Consider the following 22,492-nt stretch of genomic DNA (forward strand, 5'->3'; position numbering starts at 1 on the left):
GAGTAGTCTAAATGTAACATTTTGGAAGAGATTAAAATTCAAGGTCAGGACTCTGAGTAAACCAGACATAATCCTCTGTCACATCCCTCATGAATAAGTGATTCAAAACTGCGCAGCGGGTCCAAGCGATAGCTGCTTCAGACTAATATGCCAGTAAATAAATGACTAGTTTATTCACGAGCTTGTAAACTCTGTATGTTCTGTATCAAAAAGTCAAACTGAGAAAATTAAACTGAAAAGTATTCGATATTTCGAGAGAAACCATCTGTGTGGCTGACAGTCATAACGCAAGATGCTGTTAAATTACCATGACAGAAGGAAGGGCTCCTTGTTCCTAAATGGAGATGATGCCTTGATTATATTTTGTTATCATACTGGAACACAGTGCAATCATATCTGAAATCTGATATGTTAATCATCAATTTGATATTTCTTAAAGTGACTCCTTACACATTTTCTCAAGGCTCACCTTGTACAATATCACTGACCACTTAAACATGCCATGCTGGTCCATCCTCCCCTCATAGACTGGCTTGTTGTGGAAGCTGCTTTACTTTTCTAAACACATGAACAGACTTGAGTTATTTTCACACTGAATTGTAAAACATACATTACATTGGAGCCAATGAAACTGGTAACTTAGTTTTTACACTTCTTTTTTGAAACAACACTGCCCTCTTGTGTTTAAACAGATCTTACCCTGATACATATTAAATGTGTGTTCCAAACAATCACTGGATGCAACTTCTCATCTAGTCTGGACAGTTTTCCGTTCAGAACAGTCGAGGACAGTTGATTTGGTGATATAGAAGCTGTGATTGTAATAACTAATTGACAAGTGTGTCTTTAAAATTGTGTTTTCATCATGTTCCTTAACACATTTCCCTCTGCTGCAGTGCTCTGTAGACTGAAAGACAACCTTATTAAAACACAGACCATGTGCAATTCAGAAATACATAAAATAAAAACATTTCAGTAACACTTTCTAATTCAGCCTGCAACTAATGGTGCAGTTTTGTTGTATGAATTACATAGTGATAAAATGCTTGGTACAGTGGAAGAAAAAAAAAAGAAGACTGCTGGGTTCAAGAGTAACAACTGGACATGTTTGAGGAAGGAGAATTATACTAGTTTCATTACCTGATGTGTATGCGATACAAACAAAAAAGTTACACTATCAATGGGCTGTATTAAAAAATGTTTCACTGAAAAGCAAGCATGACTAAGACAATTAAATTTTTGGTAAAATGAAAGGAGTCAATTCCATCACACCAGATGTAACAGACATTTATTTATTGTAAACTTTTGGAAAGGCAGGGATGAGTCAATACATCAAACTGAAGACCATGGCAGGCAGGTACAATTGCATGAAAACTGATAACGGACTGATTGCATCTTCTGCAACCAGGAGAGCTAACCAGGGATCAACAGGGGGGTCCGACAAAAAGACCATGAGACTTTTCTGAATCCATGGATCCTTGAGAACTTGCAAGCAATGTGGAGAAGTTGGCATGGTCATTTTTATACGGCAATTCTTAACACACTGGAATGTGGTGAGAAATTATGAAGCATGCAGTACACAGTGTATATTTTCACTATTTAAGCACACAAACACACACGAAAAGTAAAGTGACCAACGTGGGAAGACATGAGAGAGAGCAGCTTCGTTCCACATACTCACATCCGTTCATCAAACACCGACCTGCTCAGATGTACAAACATCAAAAGAAAAAGTGTGCATCCAAACGTTTGGCCATGACAGGCAAACCAATAATCTGTCAGTGTTGAGAATCAATGCTTATGTTTGTGAAATTCTCAGTGTAGTTTATGACCTGTTTGTTGAACTAGTTCATTTGCATTTAGTGTCTGAATGTGAATCAAAAATGACCCTTTTTGGACTAATGACAAACAAATGTACATCCACTATGTTATATACAGTATTTACATATTGTTCACTCTAATAAAATCATGGATTCTATTGCATCCCTCACATCACAATCCCTTGTACAAGTGACACCGAGTTGTTCATTATTTAAATCAGCGAGCAACCAAAAAAATAGCTATTTATGCGACTCTCGGATGTAGCTCACTACGGCTCATCAGCAGCCTCTATTTTTCAATATAAATATAAATATATTATTTTTACTTTGCAAATACTTGCAAACAAACAGATTAAGCAAATTAGCAATTTTGGTACAAAATTAAATTTTTTTTTCTTCTCTTTTATCCCCAAGAAGAGAAATGTAAAATGGAAAGAAAATGCAAAAAAATAAAATAAAAGTTAAGGTAAGCTTGCACACATTTTGTTTTCAACTTATTGGGACCTTTCCAACAATAAACCCATCACAGATTTTTCCATAAATTTACTAAATACAAGGTGGGAAGTCTTATGGTGGGACTGGTCAAAATAGTTCTATATGTACCCTGTGTAAAGGGGGGTTGGACCCAGGTGCCGCAGAATCACCGTGGTTTGAGCAGTACTCTGTACATGGCGAAGCCCAGCACCACAAACACTGTGGCCCCGACACTCGCTTTCAGCCAGAAGGTCGAGCTCTTTAGGTCTGCTTGGCTCATGTGTCTGTGAAAAAGAGAAGCACGGCCAAAAGGAATATAAGATTAATGCCTGTGAAGTTTGTGAAGAACTAAAAACACTATCTCTTGAATTGATATCTCTGAACAAATATGAATGAAGACAGTCTCAGATGTTAGCAAAACATATTACAAAGAGGGTTGATGTAAACAGGAAAAACAGACATGAAGAAAAATATGGACGAATTGATGACAGAGCAGGGGACGAAGCCTCAAAATATGGAGATCTCATACAGATGAGAAGCTAGCAGGGTTATAGTTATGACATGACACAACAAGAACCGACATGAGTTATGACATCTCTGTTGGATGAGACAGCTGAGGAACGGCAGCACAAGCAAAGAAATCAGCAGCAGGGAATACCACATCAAATGAATGACAATGGGACTGGAATCCAAATGCTTTCAAAGTGCTTCCAATACTAATAAATGAAGCCTGGGAGGAATATCAAAGAAAGCTGATAGGAAATGAAGATATCAGAATGGTTTCTCAGAGGAAAAAAATTTGCTCAAAGGACTCTGACAGCATGAAATAAGGGGAAAGGAGTGAAATGGCAGGAAATTATGTAGAAAACAAGAGGGACTTAGAAGTAAGTAAAGGTTTTGCTGATGAATGTCACTTTTAATCTAATTTCTGAGAAACTGATGGCACAAAATGAAGAAAACTTTGCAAAGAATGGCAGAATAAAAGGAAGAAAAATGAATGAGAAGAAGAAGAAAGGAATGTAAGAGGTAAAGAGGACCTTCTGAGTACCACAGTGTAGAGTTTGGCCCTGACCGTCTGCAGCAGCTCAGAGTTGAGGAAGTTCTGACACAAGCAGAAGGTGCACCGGTTACAAGTGCACATGCAGCGCAGCCTGGCATGGCTGAGAAGAGATACGGGGAGGACAAACACCATCACACAGTTCATATACGTACACACAGAGCCAAACACAGCACACACAAAACACACAGGGGAAAGAAAAGACGGTTTGAGTTAAAACATGCCACTACCATCATTAGAGCCTCATCTGTGGCTCATTACCTGAAAGCTGAGATCCATGAAAGATGATGAAAATATATTTAGGAAGATGAATCACTACACTAATCTCTAGAAGGTCATTCAAACTAAACTATTCTTAAGAAAAAGTATTCAGAATACACGTTTTCTAATAAAAGCATTTTCAAATTGACTCAATCAGATCTTGTCTTGAACAGGGATGCACCCAGGCTCTACTTAAACTTTGCTTTCCTAACTCTGTAAAACAAAACGCAAATACATAGATATAAGTTTTCTGAATTTTTATTTATAAAAATAATTGTATCCGATACCAGATCATCCCAATGTCACCAATAGCCAATCAAGCTATTTCAGTCGGTATCAGACTGATATCAGTACATCTATAGTCTCAGACTTCAGAGTTATTCAAGGAGATTATTAAACTTGAACGTGATCCTTTCTGACTCTAATAGTTAAATAGTCTCTTATACTAGTTCTTTGAACAATAAATCCAATGGGGTATGCAACATTCTTACAAAAATGAAAAACTACCAAAGAATGGTGGAGCATAAAAAATGTGTCTGTCGCTGACTAGGCTGTGGATTAAAATCTGCTTTCATTTAATTACGTAACTGTTTGATGTGCACAGTGGTGCCGTGTGTTGACAGTGAACTGCAATATGATTGCAGGAGCGTGACCCTCTGGGAGAGATCAGCATCCCTGCTCAACCCACAGTGCAAAATACTGTGGCATCAGACTGAAAGCAACATGCCCAGAGGTCAGTGAACTGTGTTAATGCATGTAGACGGCAGTACATGATAACAGAAACCGACACTTGCAAGGAGAAGAAACATCCCAACAGGGAGTGAGTTTATCTGAGGTAGGGAGCTATGTCACAGAAATCACAGATATTTTTGGATTCTACGGAGCCCCAGAGTGGTCATAGAGAGAAAATATACAAATATAAATATAATTGAGGCCATTTTTTACTACACAGAGTGCTAGAAATGCTATTGCTGTATCAACAATTCAATCACTATCATTGCATCTCAAATGATAAATAATACTTAGTTTACTAGATCAGGATACCAATCAATGTTTTCGCTATAGCAGAGGCTTATTAACAGCTAACTGGTTTCATGGGGTTACGTCACAGTGCATATTTTAAAAATTACAAGCCTGATTATGTGAGGCATGCTCTGCACACACCTGCATATTCTTAGGTGTGGATGCAGTGAGAGTACAGTGCACTAACACTGTAGACTGACAATTAAGTCTATGAAATCAACCTTAACTTGGCATCAATCTATTCACCATAATAAAGCCAATGTTGAACACATAGGCAGGCTATCAACAAGCAGCTACGGTATGTCTTAATCCACCGTGCATAAAGATGTACACAACTCATTCAATGACACTGATAAAAAAAAGAGCTATTTGTCAGCTGTGTCTTGTGCCGAAAAACTAACTGTGGGAATGAACTGTGTCTTGTGTGGATGCAACAGCATTTCAAGTGCCTGATGCAGTAAAACGTGGCCTTGATATATTTTTTTCATCTCTCTATGACCATTCTGTAGAATTCTGATCACGGTTTGTGTTTTTAAGTTTAAGTTAATCCTTCCTGACCATCGAACCATAGAACTATAAAAACCATGCTGTGTTTTCAGCGATAGTGAAATGGGGATGAAACAAAACAAAATCTCATCACACCAGCAAATCCTTTTCAGTGCACAAGAAGTACTAAACAAAATGTAAGATCAAAATACAAAATTGTCTATTAAACATCAGCAACCACAGTCATGTCCATGAAAGCTATTAAGAAGAAGAAATTAAGCCAAGAGAAACAAACAAGCTGAGAGAGACAAGTTGGCATGTGACATTTGGCACAGATAGACATGCACACATGTTGAAAACTGGACATTTGAAATTTGGTCTTTTGAAAGAAGGTCGAAGATTGCATAAATAAAATTGCAGTCACCAAACTGACATCAGGAGCAAAAATAAAAACTGGCTCTGGTGGGTAATAGTCTGTAAAAGTGTCATATCTTAACATACTAGTTATCCATTAGCTGGTAGATTATGATTTTGAATATCCCTGTACATTTTAAACCAGAAAGTTGTGTCAAAAGTTGACACAAACAGATAAGACTTAGGGCCTGATTTACTAAGATCCCAAATATGGGTACTAAATTGTATGTGCATATTTTCCACACGTTCTATCAGTTGAATGCTGCTGTAATTTGGTCAAATAATATATGAGACTTAAGTCTGTATTAGTAAAATGTATTTCAAAACTGTAAAACTACAGTTACACCTGCTACCATTTGGGGAAAATGGAACAAAAATGCTTTGGCAAATTTTAACAAGTCTAGATCATGTGTAGTGTATACGTACGGGTACATGGCCATTGTGGTAAGCTTGGTGTAGATGTCTCTGCTGGGTGCATCTGCAGTGTTACAGGTGAACGACTGTGGAGGTGGCATCTTGTGCCTCCTACAGAACTCCAGAGGACTGCAGCCGTACAGCTGTTTGACCTCTGGCAGGTCCGACTTAGCTGCTATCATCATACATGGAATCTTGCTGTCCATGAAATATTGCTGAGGGGATAAAAGAGTACGTAATGAAGGATCATGGTTGAGTAGGACTGTGCGATAAGACATGTATCCTCACATAGGTAATTTCATATCCAAGTAATAATACACATCATAATATAGTACATTTTCTGCAAATTTAATGAATAAATAGTTTCTGGTTCATGCACGTCCCCACCCCCTGTCATCTGTCCATCATTTGTGCAGATTTAATTATTGTCATTTACAGTTGTACTACTGTCCTCTACTCTCTGTGGTTCAGCGAGGGCGAGGCTCAGCACACACAGCAGAGTAGAGGATAGTGAACCAGGACAACTACACTCATTATGTTATTGTAAGTGCAAAAAAAGCTCAGCATGTAAAATACTGCAGTGAAGAGTGTCATTTACAACAACAAAATAAATGATAGAGCATTATATGAAACAGACATTTTTTTGCCTTCACACAATATATATCATCATATTGCGCAGCCCTATCGTCAACATGTCAAGATGAAGTCACAAAGGGTTGACACACATTTCTTTCAACTCAGCGAGAGAAATGCCCACATAGTTTTACCTTGAAGACTTTGGCGCAGTACTCAAAGGAGTAAGGATTGCTGATGTCATAGACCAGGCAGACAATGTCACAGGCCAGATCAGCATCAGACAGGTAGTCAAAGTCGGGGAACACTTCATGAAGCTGAAGAGAGAGGAGATGTGGAAGAGTCTCAACCTTATTCTCTGCTAACGTTCTCCATATTGCTTTGGATAGCTGTAGAGGCCTAGTTTACTAATGCCATCAGTTAATGTGTAAAAAGATGGTGGAAGAAATACAGACTAGTGCACTTTGCAAGTTAAGCTTTATAATGCCGATGCCTTTGTCATGCAAGTATAAATGCTTCCTTGACAAAAGCATTAGGTGGACATGATAAGAAGCTTACACAAACAGCCAGGTAAGCACAGCCACCCTCACACTGGCCTTGAGGGTTTGGAAGAGAAATCTGTACACAGTGCATTGTAGTACATATATACTGTATATACTAATCAGGGCTTTATACAAGCACTAGAAAAATGTTATTTAGATACAAAAAAATACCCATTAATTATGCAATAACTGTAATACTCACAAGAAGGTATTTCTCTTGACCGTAAACATAGGTTGTGCTGATGGCGTAATAGGATATGTGTTCCTCTCTTATCATATTTTGGCGCTGAGAAGAGAAGAAAAATATACATCAGGCAAGTGTATTTTTGATGTTATACTGTATGTGCTAAACATAAGAGATTTCTGACAAGAAACATTTCAGTGGAATAATTCGCATATACAGTATGTTTTACTCACTCAAATATATAGGTTTGTTTTTGCCGTGCCTGTAAGGGTGGGGTGGGTTTATGAGAGAGTAAAACCACTGGTGAAAATATCTATGGTGGCAAAGCCTCCATTAAAATGCTAGTGTTTATCTCTGTTTACCATGAGGTTTGTACCCAGGAAGGCTTGGAGGAAGCCACTCTTGCCGCTGCCAACGTCTCCAAAGACATTACAGCGGAAGACACTGCGCTGGGTCTGCTTCTTCTGCAAGTCAATCTTCTTATCTCTGGTCACTGCAGGGGGGGCAAAACACACACTGGTATCAGAGGATTAGTTGAGACTGCTGCTGTACACAACGTACGCCTGCAGTCAGACAGCAACAACATTCAGTTTGACCAGCTGCAGCAACTCTCGAGCTGCTGACGCTATGTCAGAGGTAACTACTGATGTGAAAATTATTCAATAAAGCAATTTATTCAACAGAACAAGGACTTTATGATGCTGAATAATACTAAGGGCTCTATCATTAAAATGAATTAAGGTAAGAAATTCAAATTAAAATGTCCTCGTTACAATCATGAACGTGATGTTACAATCAACTTTTATATGATTTGAAAGCTTATCATGAATATAGAAAAGGTAAAACAGTACAATCTACCTGTAATTCCTGCTGCTTGGGACTCCTGCTCAGCAATTATTGAGTAACCGAGGTAACCCAAATACTCCAGGCATCGCTGGACGTCGAGATAAGTTGTTAACCTGGACAAAAAGTGATGGTTTAGTTTATATGTACAGTGTGAATCCTGTGAGGAGTTTCTCAGGCAACTAGGCATCATCTCAAAATGTAAGATCTACCATAATTACAAATAAGACTTTTTAAGATGTTTCGGACCTTCTGAAAATGTTATATAATATTTTTTAAGGATCTGTGGGAATCTTATACACACATGGAGCCTTTAAATAAATTAAATGCCCACTTACGTCCACTGTGAGAGATACCCCTGGTAAGTGATCCAACCCTGGTCATTAGTGCAAACTGTGTTATTGACATCTGGGCCCCAGGGCATGTACGGAAAAACCTCAAACAGGTCCCTCAGCTCCTCTGGTGACAAGGCACAGTCACGATCCTGAGATACACAAAGGTTGGTTAGCTGTACACAGGAAGACAATCAACACTGAAAAAAAGCCACTTGGTAAGCTGCCTGTCAATTCAACAAAAACCAACATGGACTGAAACACACCCACACGTTTGCACAAGCTACCACTTTCTTTTTTTCTTTTTTGACCTTAATTCTAATGTCACTACTAATTCTTCTGTTAATCCCTCCTCAGTGGCAAGAATTCAACTCCTCAGCGGGTGGTCAGTGTTGGCAGGAGGAGAGTTCTTTGGTTTCATTCAGAATTAGGTGCTGAGCCGCTTCCTGTAAGCGTTGCCAAAGGGCAGAAACTAAAGTAAATACAGAAGCAGTCATGCTTGCAGGGTTGTACCTTATCATGTTTGTCAAAGACGCTCTGCAGGAAGAGGTAGGCATTGTGGTTGAGCTCTGTGGTGCAGTCTGGAGGAATTTTCAACCTGAACGGGGTGAAATACCACAGTGTGAAAAAATGAGTCATATTAAAACAGCAAAAATCAAGATATGAAGACATTTGACACAGTTAACATTACTGAAGAGAAAAAAAGGCAGAGGTGTTAAATCAGAGACTTACGGAGGGAAGAGGTAGTCCTGATTTAGCTCCAGGTCATCATCATATCCAAACCTCCTGAGGACTGTCCAAGTTGTTTCATGGCGACCTCGCTGGATGAACAGCGTGTGAAGGAATAGGAAGCCTACAGAAATAAAAGACACAGAAATAATCAAACAACACAGTCAGGAGTACTGTGAGAGGTTTCTGTGCTAGAAAAACATGAAAAGGAGGTCAGCCAAGTTGTTCCTACCTTTCAGAGTGAGTCCGTTGTCACATACACCATCGCTCAAATTCCTCCGTACCACATTTTTTACATCCTCCAACGCCTGATGCTCTAGTGGGGTGTTAAAGCATGTCCGCTGTGGGAAGTCAGACAGAAACATACTTTTATAACTAGCAATAAGGCCTCTGTTCACAAGAGAGGGAATGGTTTCCCCTCCTCAAAATTATGAAAAAAATAACCTCCAAAATTTCTTTTTTGAATTATTGTTGAATTTATTGATCTGCAACATTTGATTTACCTGGAAGAAGTTGAGCTCATTATCATTGAGGATACCATCGTTGTCTAGGTCAGACACTTTGAAGATTCGAGTCAGGGCTTTTACACAAAGTGGCTTCATCTGAGAACAAACGCAGCAGACCAAAAGTCACTCAGAGAGAATGATTTCATAACCAAATGTCTCTGCATGCCTGAAGATGTGACAGAGACGTCAGATGAAATCACGACTTGAGTAAAAACACTTATCCTCGCTCTTACATCTTTTTTCTCCGGACAGTAGAGGGGACCTGTTGGATGAAGAACAGCCTTTTGGGCATAGTAGAACAGCTCTGAGATGTTCTTCAGGTTCTTCGCTGAACACTATGAACAGCAGGAAAAAAAGGTTTAGTTATACACATGCACACAAGTTTTCAATATTGCAATTATATAAACATACTGTACAGTACATAGCCTTGAAGCAAACCAGCCTTAAAGCCTTTGCAACCCTGTGATCAATACAGTCTGACATGCACTGGTAATCTAGTGGTAAGTAAGGCCATCCCTGTTTACCTACTGTGTGTGTTTCTATGTGTGTATTGGTCTGTATATACTCTCTATGTGTGTGCGTGTGAGTGTTGGTGGTGTGAGCTGACTAAACGCCAGACAGGGTATTAACACACAGGATCCGTCTGAGTGACACCGCTGGTCTAATTACCTGTCTGAAAACCCATAGATGACGACCTGATAGCAGATAGCACTCACTGCTTCAGTGACAGTTTGTGGTCACTACTGTCACCTATCATACTCAACACTACTGTACAAAACAGAAACCTAGCACATCAAACACTGTGGGGCTGCCGCATCGTAAACACTGTGGGCCTGATTAACTAAGATCCCAAATAGTGGGTACTTGCGTGCACAGTGCAATAGATTGTGCGTCTCGTTTGTGTGCGTTTTGTGGGTGATCTACTAAGAATAACTGCATAAATGACAACAGGTGCAACAGGGTGGAGACAGCAGTATTTAAATGAGGGTTTTGCGTGTCTTTATGGAGAGTTTGGACGAGCAGAAAGCTGCAAGCACAAAATGAAATGTGATCAGGTTCTAGGGAAAGAGGTTAACAAATATATTGACTTATAACAAAAACAAATATTACCAGAAAAACCGACATATGGGAGAGTATTTGTGACGAAGTCAATGCTGTTAGTAAAACCAAAAATATTCCACTGCAAAATTATTAACACAGGTGGAAAAACTCCATCCTGTGCTATTCTGTCATGGTGCCTCCGTCTCCTCCTCTCTACAGTAACAGAAGTCATCTGTGCGCAGTGCGCAGCCGGTTAATACCTGCCCTTCAAAGGTATTATTTATAGACGCAGTTAGTGTCAGAAAAAATACCTTCAGGTTTGGTAAATCACAATGTGTGTGCTAAATAACATATTTGCATTTTCTCCTCCCTGTATTTTGCGCACTGGGGTTGAAACGCCCCATATTACATATTCATTATGGCAAACGTACTAAATGGACAGCGCGTACTATCTTGCACAGTTGAAAGACGCAAACCTCAGTGCGCCGCGTTAGTAGATCAGCTTGCACATTTTTTGTGGGTGATGTCAAGTTTGCACACGTTTTTACACACGCAAACCTTTAGTAAATCAGGCCCTGTGAGTGGTAAAAATGCAAAAAAAAAAAAAAAACACACAAAAAAACAAGCCCCCATTAAGGAGGTCATTGGAATTAATAAAACTGACAACTCATAATTCAGTATATAGGCTGCAGACATACACAGCTTGAAAGTTTACATAGTTCAAAATCACATTACTGACAACGGACAGATTGACATGAGGGAGAAACACGTGTTCCTTTTGGCTGGATTGTGAGAATCACAAACATAAAAATATATTTATAGGAGAAATAGTTGTAAAGCCAGGGAGGGAAAAAAGGTTCACAGGTCATATCAAATAAGTTTTATTGTGTTTGTCAGTATGTAAAAAACATTTTACTTTATTTACTTATGTTACTTCAACAAAATGAAGTAAATTCAACAAACTGATAAAAACCCCTAACAGCACTACAGATAATCTAAAAAACAAGGTCCTTTCTCTTGCTTCCTAAAAAGTTTCCACCCAGTATTACTGTTAAACTGCTGTCATGTTTCTTCCCCTCTTTAGGTCCTGTTTAATGATGACATCACAAAATTTAGATTTCCATTTAAGCTCATGTCCCTTTCAACCTCCTGTTTCCTGGGCAACACATCTGTGTCGGTCTGTTATAAGAATAAATAGCATTACTACAGCATTTAACTTGAATATGGAAGTATTTATCAGGCCAATCATCCTCCATTTGATGGTAATGTTTTGCTGTTTCTCACCTCAACACAAGTCTCTATCTCACTGTACTGGTTCATAATGGGCAGTATGGTCTCCATGCTGCTGTGCTCTACCAGGTCTGACTTGTTCCCCACCAGGATCAGAGGAACCCTGGACACACACACACACACACACACACACGCACACACACACACACACACACACACACACACACACACACAGTATTATGCGAAGAATCAATGATAGCTCCAAGACAGTAAACAAAATACAGAATGGCAATTTTTCTCCCAGAAAAGCTGTGACTCATTAACACAGGAGGCTGAATCCGCTCATGTGAAGTGCTGCATTTCCACTGCTGCTCCTGCCTTACACAGAGGCGATTGTGAACATTTCCTCCCTGTGACTACACTGTAGGTCAGCACTTCAAACTCTAGTAGAAAAGAGACCAGTCTTTTGCAGACTTTTCATTGGGTTGGGAGTTAGCATTAGGAAGGAGTTGGTCCTGCTGTGACACGCACATACACAAAATGAGAATTGTGTCTCCTCTGCTTCCCCATATTTCATCAAACTAAAACTGAAGTGACAAGATCAAAGAACACGGAAGTACATACCTGCTGTCCTTGTCTGTGTTCTCAGTAATGAGGGGGATCCAATGGCTGGTCACCTACATCAGTCAAAGCAAAGGTAGAATGAAACAAACGCTGCTATGAGATAATACTCCTAATCTGAGTGTCATGCAGTCACACAGACAGTCTTTAATGTTAAACTTTACTGTTTAACTGCTATACAAACACATTATGGAAATGCTTACAGCGGAGGTAACTCACTTTTTCTATGGACTTCTTGTTGTTGACAGAGTACACAATGCAAATCACATTTGCCTAGGTAAGAGACAGACACAGACATCTATTAGGCTTTTACCGCACTCAGCACTTCTCTCTCAAGTATAATAGAGATACTTAATGCACTAACTGACCTTGGCAATCTCCTGAAACAGCTGCTCATCTGTCTGCTCAGCCTCTGTCAACGCCAAGACAAATGCACTTCAATAAAAATAAGGAAAGTGCTCTTCTGTCTCAACTTACCAGACGAAAAAAGGTATCTAAACAAGAGTTTCCAATGTAAACTAAAAATGTATGTAGTGATGATAAAATGGCATGAAAAGCTTTGTCACTCACTACATAGTCAAACGAAGGAACAGTCTTGGTCTTGCATTACCTGAATAGTCCACAATGTGTGTGGGAACTCTCTCCGGTGTGACATCTGCAGGTATGGTGATCTCCTCAGCTCGGTAAGGAACCTGCGATGGACACAACTTGCTTGTCACTTTTATACAGACAGATTTACTTCATAATACAATCAAATCAGACTTGTGTGAAACTCTACAAAGGCAGACACTAATGGAGTTGGAGCGATATCGTCAAGGTTTTCAATACCCCTGTAATGCATGTCTAACATAAGAATAATTCATTCGTACCACTTCTGGGAACTCCTCGCTGACCAGGGACATGATGAGAGACGTCTTTCCCACCTTGGCTACGGGGGGAGAGAGAGACAGAGACAAGAAGAGTAAGTGGAGTTTTTTGTCCTTAGCATACACTGAAAATACATAACTCATTAAATGAACGTGAAAACTATTATTGAGCTTAACAAGCTATTCAGGCCATGTGGCTGAGACACAGATCTCACAATATGATCATTATACATTATACATAGACACCACAGGGCAACTTTTAATGTGTGCATGTGTGACTATGAATTCGCAGCTTTCATGCAGGCTCTGCTTTTTAATATTTTCTTTGTGACTTTCTATTACCATGACAGGAAACCTTAGGTCATATTCAACAGCTTATGTTTCTATGGAAGAGTGTAAACAAATATATCATGAATAGATTCAGGAAGATTAAATCTGGTGTCTGGAGTACACTTCCCCATATTCCATAATATTCCAAGAATTCAGAGACCAGAGGAAACCCCCGACTAGCAGATGTCCCCCGACAGCTGGAGTTGTACAGAGCTTTGCGCAAAAAAATAAAAAAGTATTCACTTCTTTGACCCTGTTGTAGTGCTGACGCATTTCTGCAGTGATTTCAAGAAATCAGACATTTTAGTTTTGGTAGCTTGCCCGTCTTTCTATAGGTCGACAAAAGTCCTAAATGACATGCATTCAAAGTCAGTACAACCTTTTTTCAACAAGCCTACATACAATGAAACTGCTAAGGAGTCCCGTTGAGATTAAAAAAAAAAAAACCTCCTTATGAAACGTCATGGCCAAGATAGGGGCAATAACAATCACTTACAGACCAACAACACATCGCAGAGAACACAATACATAACAAAATAATGTGGAAATGAGGGGGCTAATGAACTGAAATTGTCATGAAAGACTAGCGTGACTGGTTGTCATCATCACATGCCCGTTTGGTAGCATCAATGTGAAGTGAGTACCAGAAGCTGAATCTGCACACAGCACAATGTAAGTTATTGTTCGCTTCACTTACGCTCCCCCACTAGTAATATCCTCACGTCCTTGCGCATCTTCTCCAGCGTCGAGATCCAACTCGGTAAACTGGTTTGTGTGACACATTTAGGCTCCTGTCTGGATGAAGGGTACAGCCGGGCCAGCTCTCCGCGGCCTGGCTCGCTCGCTAACAGCTACGTTCGCATTTCAGCTCCGGCCTACGGTGGCTCACAGCGGACAGTAGAGTAAGTACAAACCGGAGGATATCCAAGGTACAAGCAGTGTGTTTTGTTATATTCCGCCTGCCAGGAAGAGACAGTCAAAAAGGGCTGTCGCTGCTGTGTTCACCTAGCTAACCTACTTATATGAACTTGAATAGCGGGCGCTAGCGAGCGTGCTTTGCACCACGCCCCTCTGCTTCAGCTGACTGTGAGCGCTAGCACAGATCGTATATCGACAAAAGAATCGCGTAAAGGTTTTTAAAAGTCGTTTATTTAGGCGTACGACAGGCGTGAACATTAGTAATCTGATACTGACAGTATGATAACAACCTGTGACTTAAAATATAGACAGCGATCTCACTGTATTTCAGACTCGACTCCACTTAAGGTCTCGATTACATTTCTGGTACCAAGAGAATGGCGCAGAGTGAGACATCTAATTATTTTCTCCAGCTCAGGAGTTCCTGTTCTGTCAACATGCTCCATCTACAGGCAGGAAAACTAAACAGCAGTTTCAACATTGTTCTCAATTATAACTCCTCTTTTAAAAAAATGTGATTTTACTCACTTTGTTTTAATTTGAGCCTGAACAGGCATTTCACTAGTACAATAATTCATCACTAGGACTGAATTAAACCACTATGGATCTAGAGCTCCAGTTTGCTGCTTTGCCTGGACAATATTCCAACCTTAATCTGCCCATTGCACATGATAGTAGAGACATTTGAATAGAGGCCACTAATATATTTCACATTGGTCATCTGTGATACATCACTACTCTATACTTTATCTTTCTTATGGATGATGCATACACTGTGCATACACTCTTAAAATGGTAAAAAAAAAAAATATATATATATATATATATATGCAATACACAAATCAATTGGGAAACTGTGCAAATGTATTCAAAATAATGTATAATAATGTTCTTTCAGTTTCCCAGAACTATACAGACAGCTTAAATGAAAGTGTGTGAATAGAAAGACAAACCCAATCTTTACTGTATGAACAAAATTAGTTAAACAAAAAAAAAATACTAGATCACTACAAAACTTCAGTCATCTTCTAAATAAATACAATATGTGAATTCATACAGACAGTGTAACCTCTGCAATGTGTCAGATTTGATCATTTGTCGATGACGTCGAGCAGTCAAGCCAGTTTCTCTCCATGTTTTATTCCCACTGACAAGTTAAGGAGCATCTCTTAAAAGTAAAGATTTCAATCTGTTATGTCCCAAAAAATACTTTCTCTTTTTTTGCATCCTGTACCTTCGCAAAACAGGTTCCAGTCATTTCCCCCTTCTCAGGTTGGCTTCATCTGACAAAGAAAAAGACACAGACTAAGACGGAGTATAGAGCCATTATGTCATTAACCATCATTTAATATATTGCATTTTATAATAAGTTATCAGTTGATCTGTGCCAGGTCAGTATCTTACTAGCATAGTCCTCTGGGGTCATTGGTTGAGAGATGACCTTTCTAAAGGCCTCCATCCACTCAATCTGCTCCTGCTCCTGCTCACACATGAACACAAACTGTCTCCCTGGAGTCTGCAGCGTGATGCCACAGTGCCAGCGGCCTCCTCTTGTGCTCCGGCCGCTGTACTCTGAAACAGAGTAGCTATGGCTCTCTGTGCCAATGAAGACAGCACCCAATTCTGTAGCATCCTAACAATGAAAACAAACTGTTCAGGAACACACGTAAATAAGAGAATTTGGTTACAACCATAATATTTTGATGTAAATGTTGTCCACTTCCAAAATGCAGTATGAGAGTTGTTGCTTACTATTTGAATAATAATTATTTATATATTCATAGTGCTTTTTTCATTTATTTTCACAAAGACTGTAGAAACTGTGATAGTCTCTGTTCATTACCAGTGGGGACTTAAAATATAGAAGTTTTCTGTTCAGTGAGCAGAGTGTGAACCACCTCTTCTTGAATGGCTCCCTCTGCTGAAAAAACACACACACACACACACACACACACACACACACACACACACACACACACACACACACACACACACACACACACACACACACAGAGAGAGAGAAAAAGTGACAGCGAGAGACAGAAAGATTAATGACATTTTTTTTGGCAGATGTCAAAAATGTAAATGAATCAAATTAATATTTGGACACCACTTTCTGATAAGGCAGTTATGGGTTTATAACCATTAATTAATGACCTAATAAAGGGTTAAGAAATCGTTAATTAATGCTTTATAAATAATTTAAAAACATTAATTAGAATAATTTTTGGGTTACCATGTTGTGAAAAATCCCTCCTATATATACCAGGATAACATTTGCTTTATCCAATTCTTTAGGAATGTACTATGATGTATTGTTCAACAACTGACCTAGAAAGGGCTGCAGGACATTCAGATCCATGTAACAACATTTATAACTAAAGACTTATTTTCATTAATGACTTATTAAATATAACTGCAGACCTGATGGCTTAGAACATGTGCAATAATAACCCTTTATTAATAACTCAAGACCTGACGACTTGTCAGAAAGTGTAAAACATTTAACTCTTTATTAATGATTCATATGGATTTATAATTGTAGGCCTTAATATTATCAGTGATTGCCACTCAATCTTCTTTTGGGTGAAGCTAGAAGTCAAAAGGGCAAAATGTGTTACAGTAGGATTAACATATTTAAAAATGCCAGTCTAGTATTACCACAACATTTTTAAGCAGAAAGAGGTTTTTTGAACAGGCTACAAAATCCTGAGACTGCAGTCATGTCCAGGGCGGATTTAGGAGTTGACAAGATCCGAGGTTAAGCCCAGGGCACCCAGAGCCAGCCTTTTTTTTTTACACGAGCAGAATTTAATTTTACTGCATTGTATGACTAATGCAAACATTAGTAATAGTGATTGGTTTTGGTCCTTATCAACAATTTCCCAAAAACAATACATATAGAAAAAAATAAATAAATAAATAACATTCAGGAATTAGATCAAAATGAAAACCAAAATATTAAATTTATATTATATTTAATATTAATCATTACATGTTTAACTGCATTTCACTCTGTAATATTGACTCAACTGAAATGTCTTGAAAGTTTCACTCTTAATCACAATTGTTATAAACTAATTCAGTCAGTTGGTTTAAGTCACTGTTCAGAAAAAGACTTTAACCAGATTTTTTTTTTTTTTTTTTAAGATTTTCTCTGGCATAGACGCCTTTACTTGAAAGTAGAGAGACAGGAAATTACGGGAGAGAGGGGGGGGTGTGACATGCAGAAAGGTCCGCCGGCCGGGACTCGAACCGGGGTCCGCTGCGTACATGGCATGCGCTCTAAACCACTCGACCACCTGCGCGCCCTTTAACCGGATTTTTAAGAGATTCAGGGATTTTGACAAAACATTCAGGGCTGCAGTCTCCAAAGCCACCCCCTAGCTCCACCCCTGTGTATGTCCCTCAATAAACAGCAGACTACCACAAATGATCCATTAATAAAGGGTCAGATGTCTCAGACTCTCTGATAAGTCATCAGGTTATTATTAAAGGGCTAGCACTGCACATTTTCGTAGTCATCAGGACTGCAGTTATATTTAATAAGTCATTATTGAAAATAAAGACTGCAGTTATGAATGTTGGGTCTCTTTAAATTAAACTTAAAGAGTACGGTTTAGACCTGTTCTATGTGTAAAGTGCCTTGAGAAGACTTTTGTTGTGATTTGGCGCTATATAAATAAAGATTGATTGATTGATTGATTATAATGTTAAAGAAATGTTAATAAATGGATTTTCGTCTGGATGCCCTGCAAGTGGTTGAACATCGCAGGTGTCTTCCTAAAGAATTTGATAACACAAATGTTGTGATAGTATAGAAAGAAGGGATTTTTCACAACCTGGCAACCTAAAATGCTGCCTATTAATGGTTTGTAAATTATCTATACAGCATTAGTAAATTGTTTATATAACATTAATTAATGCGTATAAACGCTTTATAAAGGAAGTGGTACCAACTTGGGTAATAAGTTCAGATTGATAACAGACCGTTGGGCCAGTTTTCTCCATGTACCCCTCCTTAAGGCACTCTCCTGTTATATGAGGTATTAACTGTGCAAAGAAACATGGAGGACACTGTTAATTAAACACAATTTACACTTTTAACATTTGAACACTACATTTTCTGAAAATTTGTCTCACGTCATTTTCATGAAGAGCGGGATTTATTTTCCGGAGGTATAGCAACCGTGTTGCCCGAAGAGCATTGAACAAGGATACAATTACCTATAAAGGGGTAGATATAGGGCAGTATATCAGGAAGACAAATGCATAAATCAGTGTGTGTCATCTAATACCTTTTAGGTAAAAACTGTATTCTGGGCAGGGACATATAAGGTGAACTGAATTCTAATGAAGTATAATAAACTTGGATTAGATTAAATAAAGATATTGAATAAAGTATTAGATAAATAGATATAAATAGCAGTTGTGCTCACTTTTCCATCCTCATGATAAACAAACAGATTTCTCGTGCGTTCGTCCTGCACATAGGAGATCTGCAGGCCGTGAGCATTACCAATTTTCTCTGGTTGGAAAACTGCATTCAGGTCCTTCATGCTGATGACAGCTTTGGGAGTCTTGGACTTGGTTTTCAGTGAGAAGATTGAGGGAAGATATTAAAAGATTGAATGCAAAATGACTATTTGACTATAACCCAAGTATGCTCATAAAAAAATGTGCATTAAAAATAGTCATATGGCAAAGAAACTACTTACATCCTCTTTAATGAAGTATTTGAGGGTGAAGTCTTTCTTGGACAGTGAAAAGATCCTCTTAAGAAACTGCCTGTTGTCTTTGCCTTTCTTCCATAGTGTTGACTCAAAGAGGTCTAGGTTAAATACATCAAATGAATAAAAAGACATCTGCAAACTGCAAGAAAATCCTGAATTCTGAATATGTTGCTGCTAGGAAGAATTTTGTGGTGTGAGAATACTTTTAGAATAATTACCTGAGGTATACGTTTGCTGTATGTAATTGTTTTCTCCTGTGAATTCTCTTCTCTCATACTTTGCACGTATCCATTGATCTTTAAGAACCCTAAAAGTACAGCAAAATACCCATTATGATCAATGAGTCTCATGCTGTCTGTATTAGTGGCTCCGCCTTGGTACCCAACCTCTTGGTGCCCAACCAACTGTGTGTTCCTCTTTCTGTATATGCAACACTCCCATTCACTAAAAATAAATAGACTATTTGTCAAGTCTACACTTTTCACTTCCACACAATAGGGTCAATGGATGTTGGATGCAGTGAAAATCACTTACACACAGTCTTTTTCTTGAGGCCTGTAGAAAAAGGCAGGGACACACTTCTCATAAACAGCTTTAGCTGCAGAATTTCCCGTCTCCCGCATGAACTGAAACCACAAGATACAAGATTTAAAAGGTTACTAGACAACAACTAATATTCAGACATTTTGAGTTCATTTCTGTATATCCCTTTGTCAAAGGGGAAGATTCCTTAATTTTCAGGACAACCAGACTTAGTAAAAATAGAAATAGTTACTTTGCAGAGTCATCCAGTGAATTTTGATATTCTGCTTTGCGAGACAGACCGTATGAGATTATAAACAATAAACAAAACAGGTATCCATAGTGAGATACTCTTCACAATTACCTATCAAAACAAATTTAGAACATTAACATAGTGGAAAGATTAGGTTTCAAGATTCAAAGGCTTCAACTCTCACATTTGCATACATGTGCAGTGAAATGCTTCAAAGGTGCAAATGACATACACTACAAGTCAAAAGTTTGGACACACTTTCTCATTGAAGTGAGTGTGTCCACTTTTGACTGTTACTGCAAGTGATATATACGTGGTGCAAAAGTCTGAGACCACTTTCCCATTCAAGTGAATGGCCACTTCATTAGGTACACCTGTGCAATCTAATGCAATCCAATACAACTCTGCCATGAAATCTACATTTACAAAGCTTATACATGCTCAGTTTTTATTGACATTGTCAGAAAGGTGATCATTCTTCTTGGGGGTTGGTTGGTTGGTTGGTTGGTTGGTACTGGTGTGCATTATATTGAATGGTGTTTCTTATATTTTGTCCAATGCATTAACATACATGTTGGGGTAAAATATTAGGAACACTTTTCAATATAATGCCCTCCATGTTATCAGTCACTCACATAAGATGAATACAAACTACATATCGATACCTTTACTAGTGTATCATCCCAGTGATCCAGACGTATGGATTTCACTTTGCTGACTGCGGGCAAATTACGATGCATTCCTGAGCAGTTCAGACACACAAAGACACCAAGAGTATAGGAAGCCCAGTCAGGGTCTGCAAGCAAAAATAATCACAATGTTTACTTTGTCAGAAAGGAACTAAATACAGTACAAACTGTAGTTGTGTGAGCAGCAAGCACACAAATAACCATCTCTTTTCTAGGAAAAAGTATAATACAACAAAATAAATCAAAGTATATGATGTCTGGTGTGTCTTAAAATATATACATATGTTTTCTCACTCTTTTCAACTCACACACACACAGAAAGGACACATTGTCGGGAGTTATAGGAGGAACATTGAGGTCATATCACACACAGCAGCCACCACTTCCCCTTATTAGAGTTGATCATAAAATGTGACTTGGCTATAAAAATGTTATTTTGCAGCTCGTACTCATAGTTAGAAAAAAAAACAAGTCAACAACTGTAATGTTGTTATTCAAATTAATAGATTGAGGTTATGAATATTTTTCTACTCACCAGGAGCTCCACAGTCAGCACACTCATTGTTATCTGGCTGTCGCACCAAATCAAGCAGGATTTTGTTATTTCTCTCCTGATTGGCCATGGGTGAAGATTATATTGCTTCTGTCAGAATGACAGTTGAGTGCCAGCATAATAACTACTAGGTGTTGACTCCATATTGATCCTACACACTGTATGGTACAGATTTACTCTGCTCTATAGCAGGTGAAAAACATCATTTCTTCTCCCTGCCCAGTTACACCGTGGTGGCCCAGCATTTCCTCTTACCAGCACAGCATCATGAAGTTGATTGTTCTGCACACAAACGCAGTGGTCCAGAAATAACAGAGAAAGGAAGTGAAAGGCACGTCACTGGTTTACAACATGATTGACTTGTATATAGCTCATAGAAAGCTGAGTTTGGTGTGGACAAAATATTATCATGTAGTAAGACATAAGCTGTAAATATGGGCTGATTTATCTGAAATAAAGTTTTGTTTATTGAAGAATATTTGGCATATAAATGTAATGCAAGGTGTGTGTGTATATATATATATATATATATATAATAAAAAAATTAACTAAATGTATTGAACAATCTATATGAATTCTGACGAGCAAGTAATATACTTTTGTAAAAATACTTGCTAGTGGCAAGTGCATAATGGAATTTACAGTTTTCATTTGGCCAATATTTCTTTACACAAGAAACAAGAATTGCTCTGAAATGGACAGTGCCTATCATGTAGTTTAAATATGATGTGGAAGAAACCAAAATGTAACTGAGCTTTCTGCCTCGTTTAAGTTCCCTTTTTATGTGCAGAAATGTATTTTGGCCACCACAGGACCGATGAACAGTGTGTAAACAAAACAGTATTATACATGTGCTTGTACTACTATGACAAGTTTGTCTGCTGTAATAAAGTCCTGTTAGCAAAAAAACCCAAATAAACAACCTTTCTATTAAACGGCTACACATTCAGCAGGTGTTCAAGCCTTACTTGTTACTTCATCTGTGTTTGGCACTAGGCAGTCGGTTTATTAGAGCCTTTTCACTTAAAATAGCTGTGTTCCACTGCTTGAAGCCAGGTTGTTGAGAGCAGTGAGACTC

General features: G+C 38.5%; 2 protein-coding genes across 6 annotated transcripts; both read right to left on the minus strand.

Moving 5' to 3' along the window:
- Positions 1 to 1,278: 1,278 nt before the first annotated feature.
- Positions 1,279 to 14,745, minus strand: rhot1b (ras homolog family member T1). 3 transcript variants are annotated; one of them, XM_062431294.1, is made up of 20 exons: positions 14,444 to 14,745; positions 13,420 to 13,478; positions 13,161 to 13,242; positions 12,919 to 12,962; positions 12,770 to 12,823; positions 12,554 to 12,606; positions 11,984 to 12,092; positions 9,892 to 9,993; positions 9,656 to 9,754; positions 9,385 to 9,493; positions 9,156 to 9,276; positions 8,937 to 9,021; positions 8,430 to 8,575; positions 8,107 to 8,207; positions 7,611 to 7,741; positions 7,267 to 7,350; positions 6,717 to 6,839; positions 5,962 to 6,164; positions 3,332 to 3,454; positions 1,279 to 2,578 (listed from the first exon to the last, which is right to left on the minus strand). In XM_062431294.1, exons 1-20 carry the CDS (start codon positions 14,478 to 14,480, stop codon positions 2,461 to 2,463), a joined length of 1,983 nt encoding a protein of 660 aa, XP_062287278.1. In that variant the 5' UTR covers positions 14,481 to 14,745; the 3' UTR covers positions 1,279 to 2,460. The 3 variants fall into 3 exon arrangements, with proteins under 3 accessions (XP_062287278.1, XP_062287285.1, XP_062287271.1); XM_062431301.1 differs by lacking the exon at positions 3,332 to 3,454; XM_062431287.1 differs by lacking the exon at positions 1,279 to 2,578 and having other exon boundaries at positions 2,643 to 3,454.
- Positions 14,746 to 15,701: 956 nt separating this feature from the next.
- LOC133992340 (arf-GAP with dual PH domain-containing protein 2-like) lies at positions 15,702 to 21,706 on the minus strand. 3 transcript variants are annotated; one of them, XM_062431079.1, is made up of 11 exons: positions 21,397 to 21,706; positions 20,838 to 20,968; positions 19,932 to 20,023; positions 19,616 to 19,704; positions 19,383 to 19,495; positions 19,104 to 19,250; positions 18,808 to 18,891; positions 18,655 to 18,717; positions 16,508 to 16,582; positions 16,069 to 16,297; positions 15,702 to 15,947 (listed from the first exon to the last, which is right to left on the minus strand). In XM_062431079.1, exons 1-11 carry the CDS (start codon positions 21,482 to 21,484, stop codon positions 15,919 to 15,921), a joined length of 1,140 nt encoding a protein of 379 aa, XP_062287063.1. In that variant the 5' UTR covers positions 21,485 to 21,706; the 3' UTR covers positions 15,702 to 15,918. The 3 variants fall into 3 exon arrangements, with proteins under 3 accessions (XP_062287063.1, XP_062287054.1, XP_062287073.1); XM_062431070.1 differs by having other exon boundaries at positions 16,508 to 16,585; XM_062431089.1 differs by lacking the exons at positions 18,655 to 18,717; positions 18,808 to 18,891.
- Between the last annotated feature and the right edge of the window lie 786 nt (positions 21,707 to 22,492).

Source organism: Scomber scombrus, chromosome 2, assembly GCF_963691925.1.
Source record: "Scomber scombrus chromosome 2, fScoSco1.1, whole genome shotgun sequence".
Taxonomy (NCBI): Eukaryota; Metazoa; Chordata; class Actinopteri; order Scombriformes; family Scombridae; genus Scomber; species Scomber scombrus.

Excerpts from the sequence above, each read along its gene's own strand:
- LOC133992340 (XM_062431070.1), bottom strand. The coding sequence starts at position 21,484 with ATGGCCAATCAGGAGAGAAATAACAAAATCCTGCTTGATTTGGTGCGA. Across the intron at positions 20,969-21,396 it reads TGCTGACTGTGGAGCTCCTG|ACCCTGACTGGGCTTCCTAT; the intron begins GTGAGTAGAAAA and ends TTTTGCTTGCAG. Across the intron at positions 18,892-19,103 it reads TTTATCATGAGGATGGAAAA|GTAATTGTATCCTTGTTCAA; the intron begins GTGAGCACAACT and ends ACCCCTTTATAG.
- rhot1b (XM_062431287.1), bottom strand. The coding sequence starts at position 14,480 with ATGCGCAAGGACGTGAGGATATTACTAGTGGGGGAGC. Across the intron at positions 12,824-12,918 it reads TGTTTCAGGAGATTGCCAAG|GCAAATGTGATTTGCATTGT; the intron begins GTCAGTTAGTGC and ends TCTCTTACCTAG. Across the intron at positions 9,994-11,983 it reads AGATAGAGACTTGTGTTGAG|TGTTCAGCGAAGAACCTGAA; the intron begins GTGAGAAACAGC and ends TGCTGTTCATAG.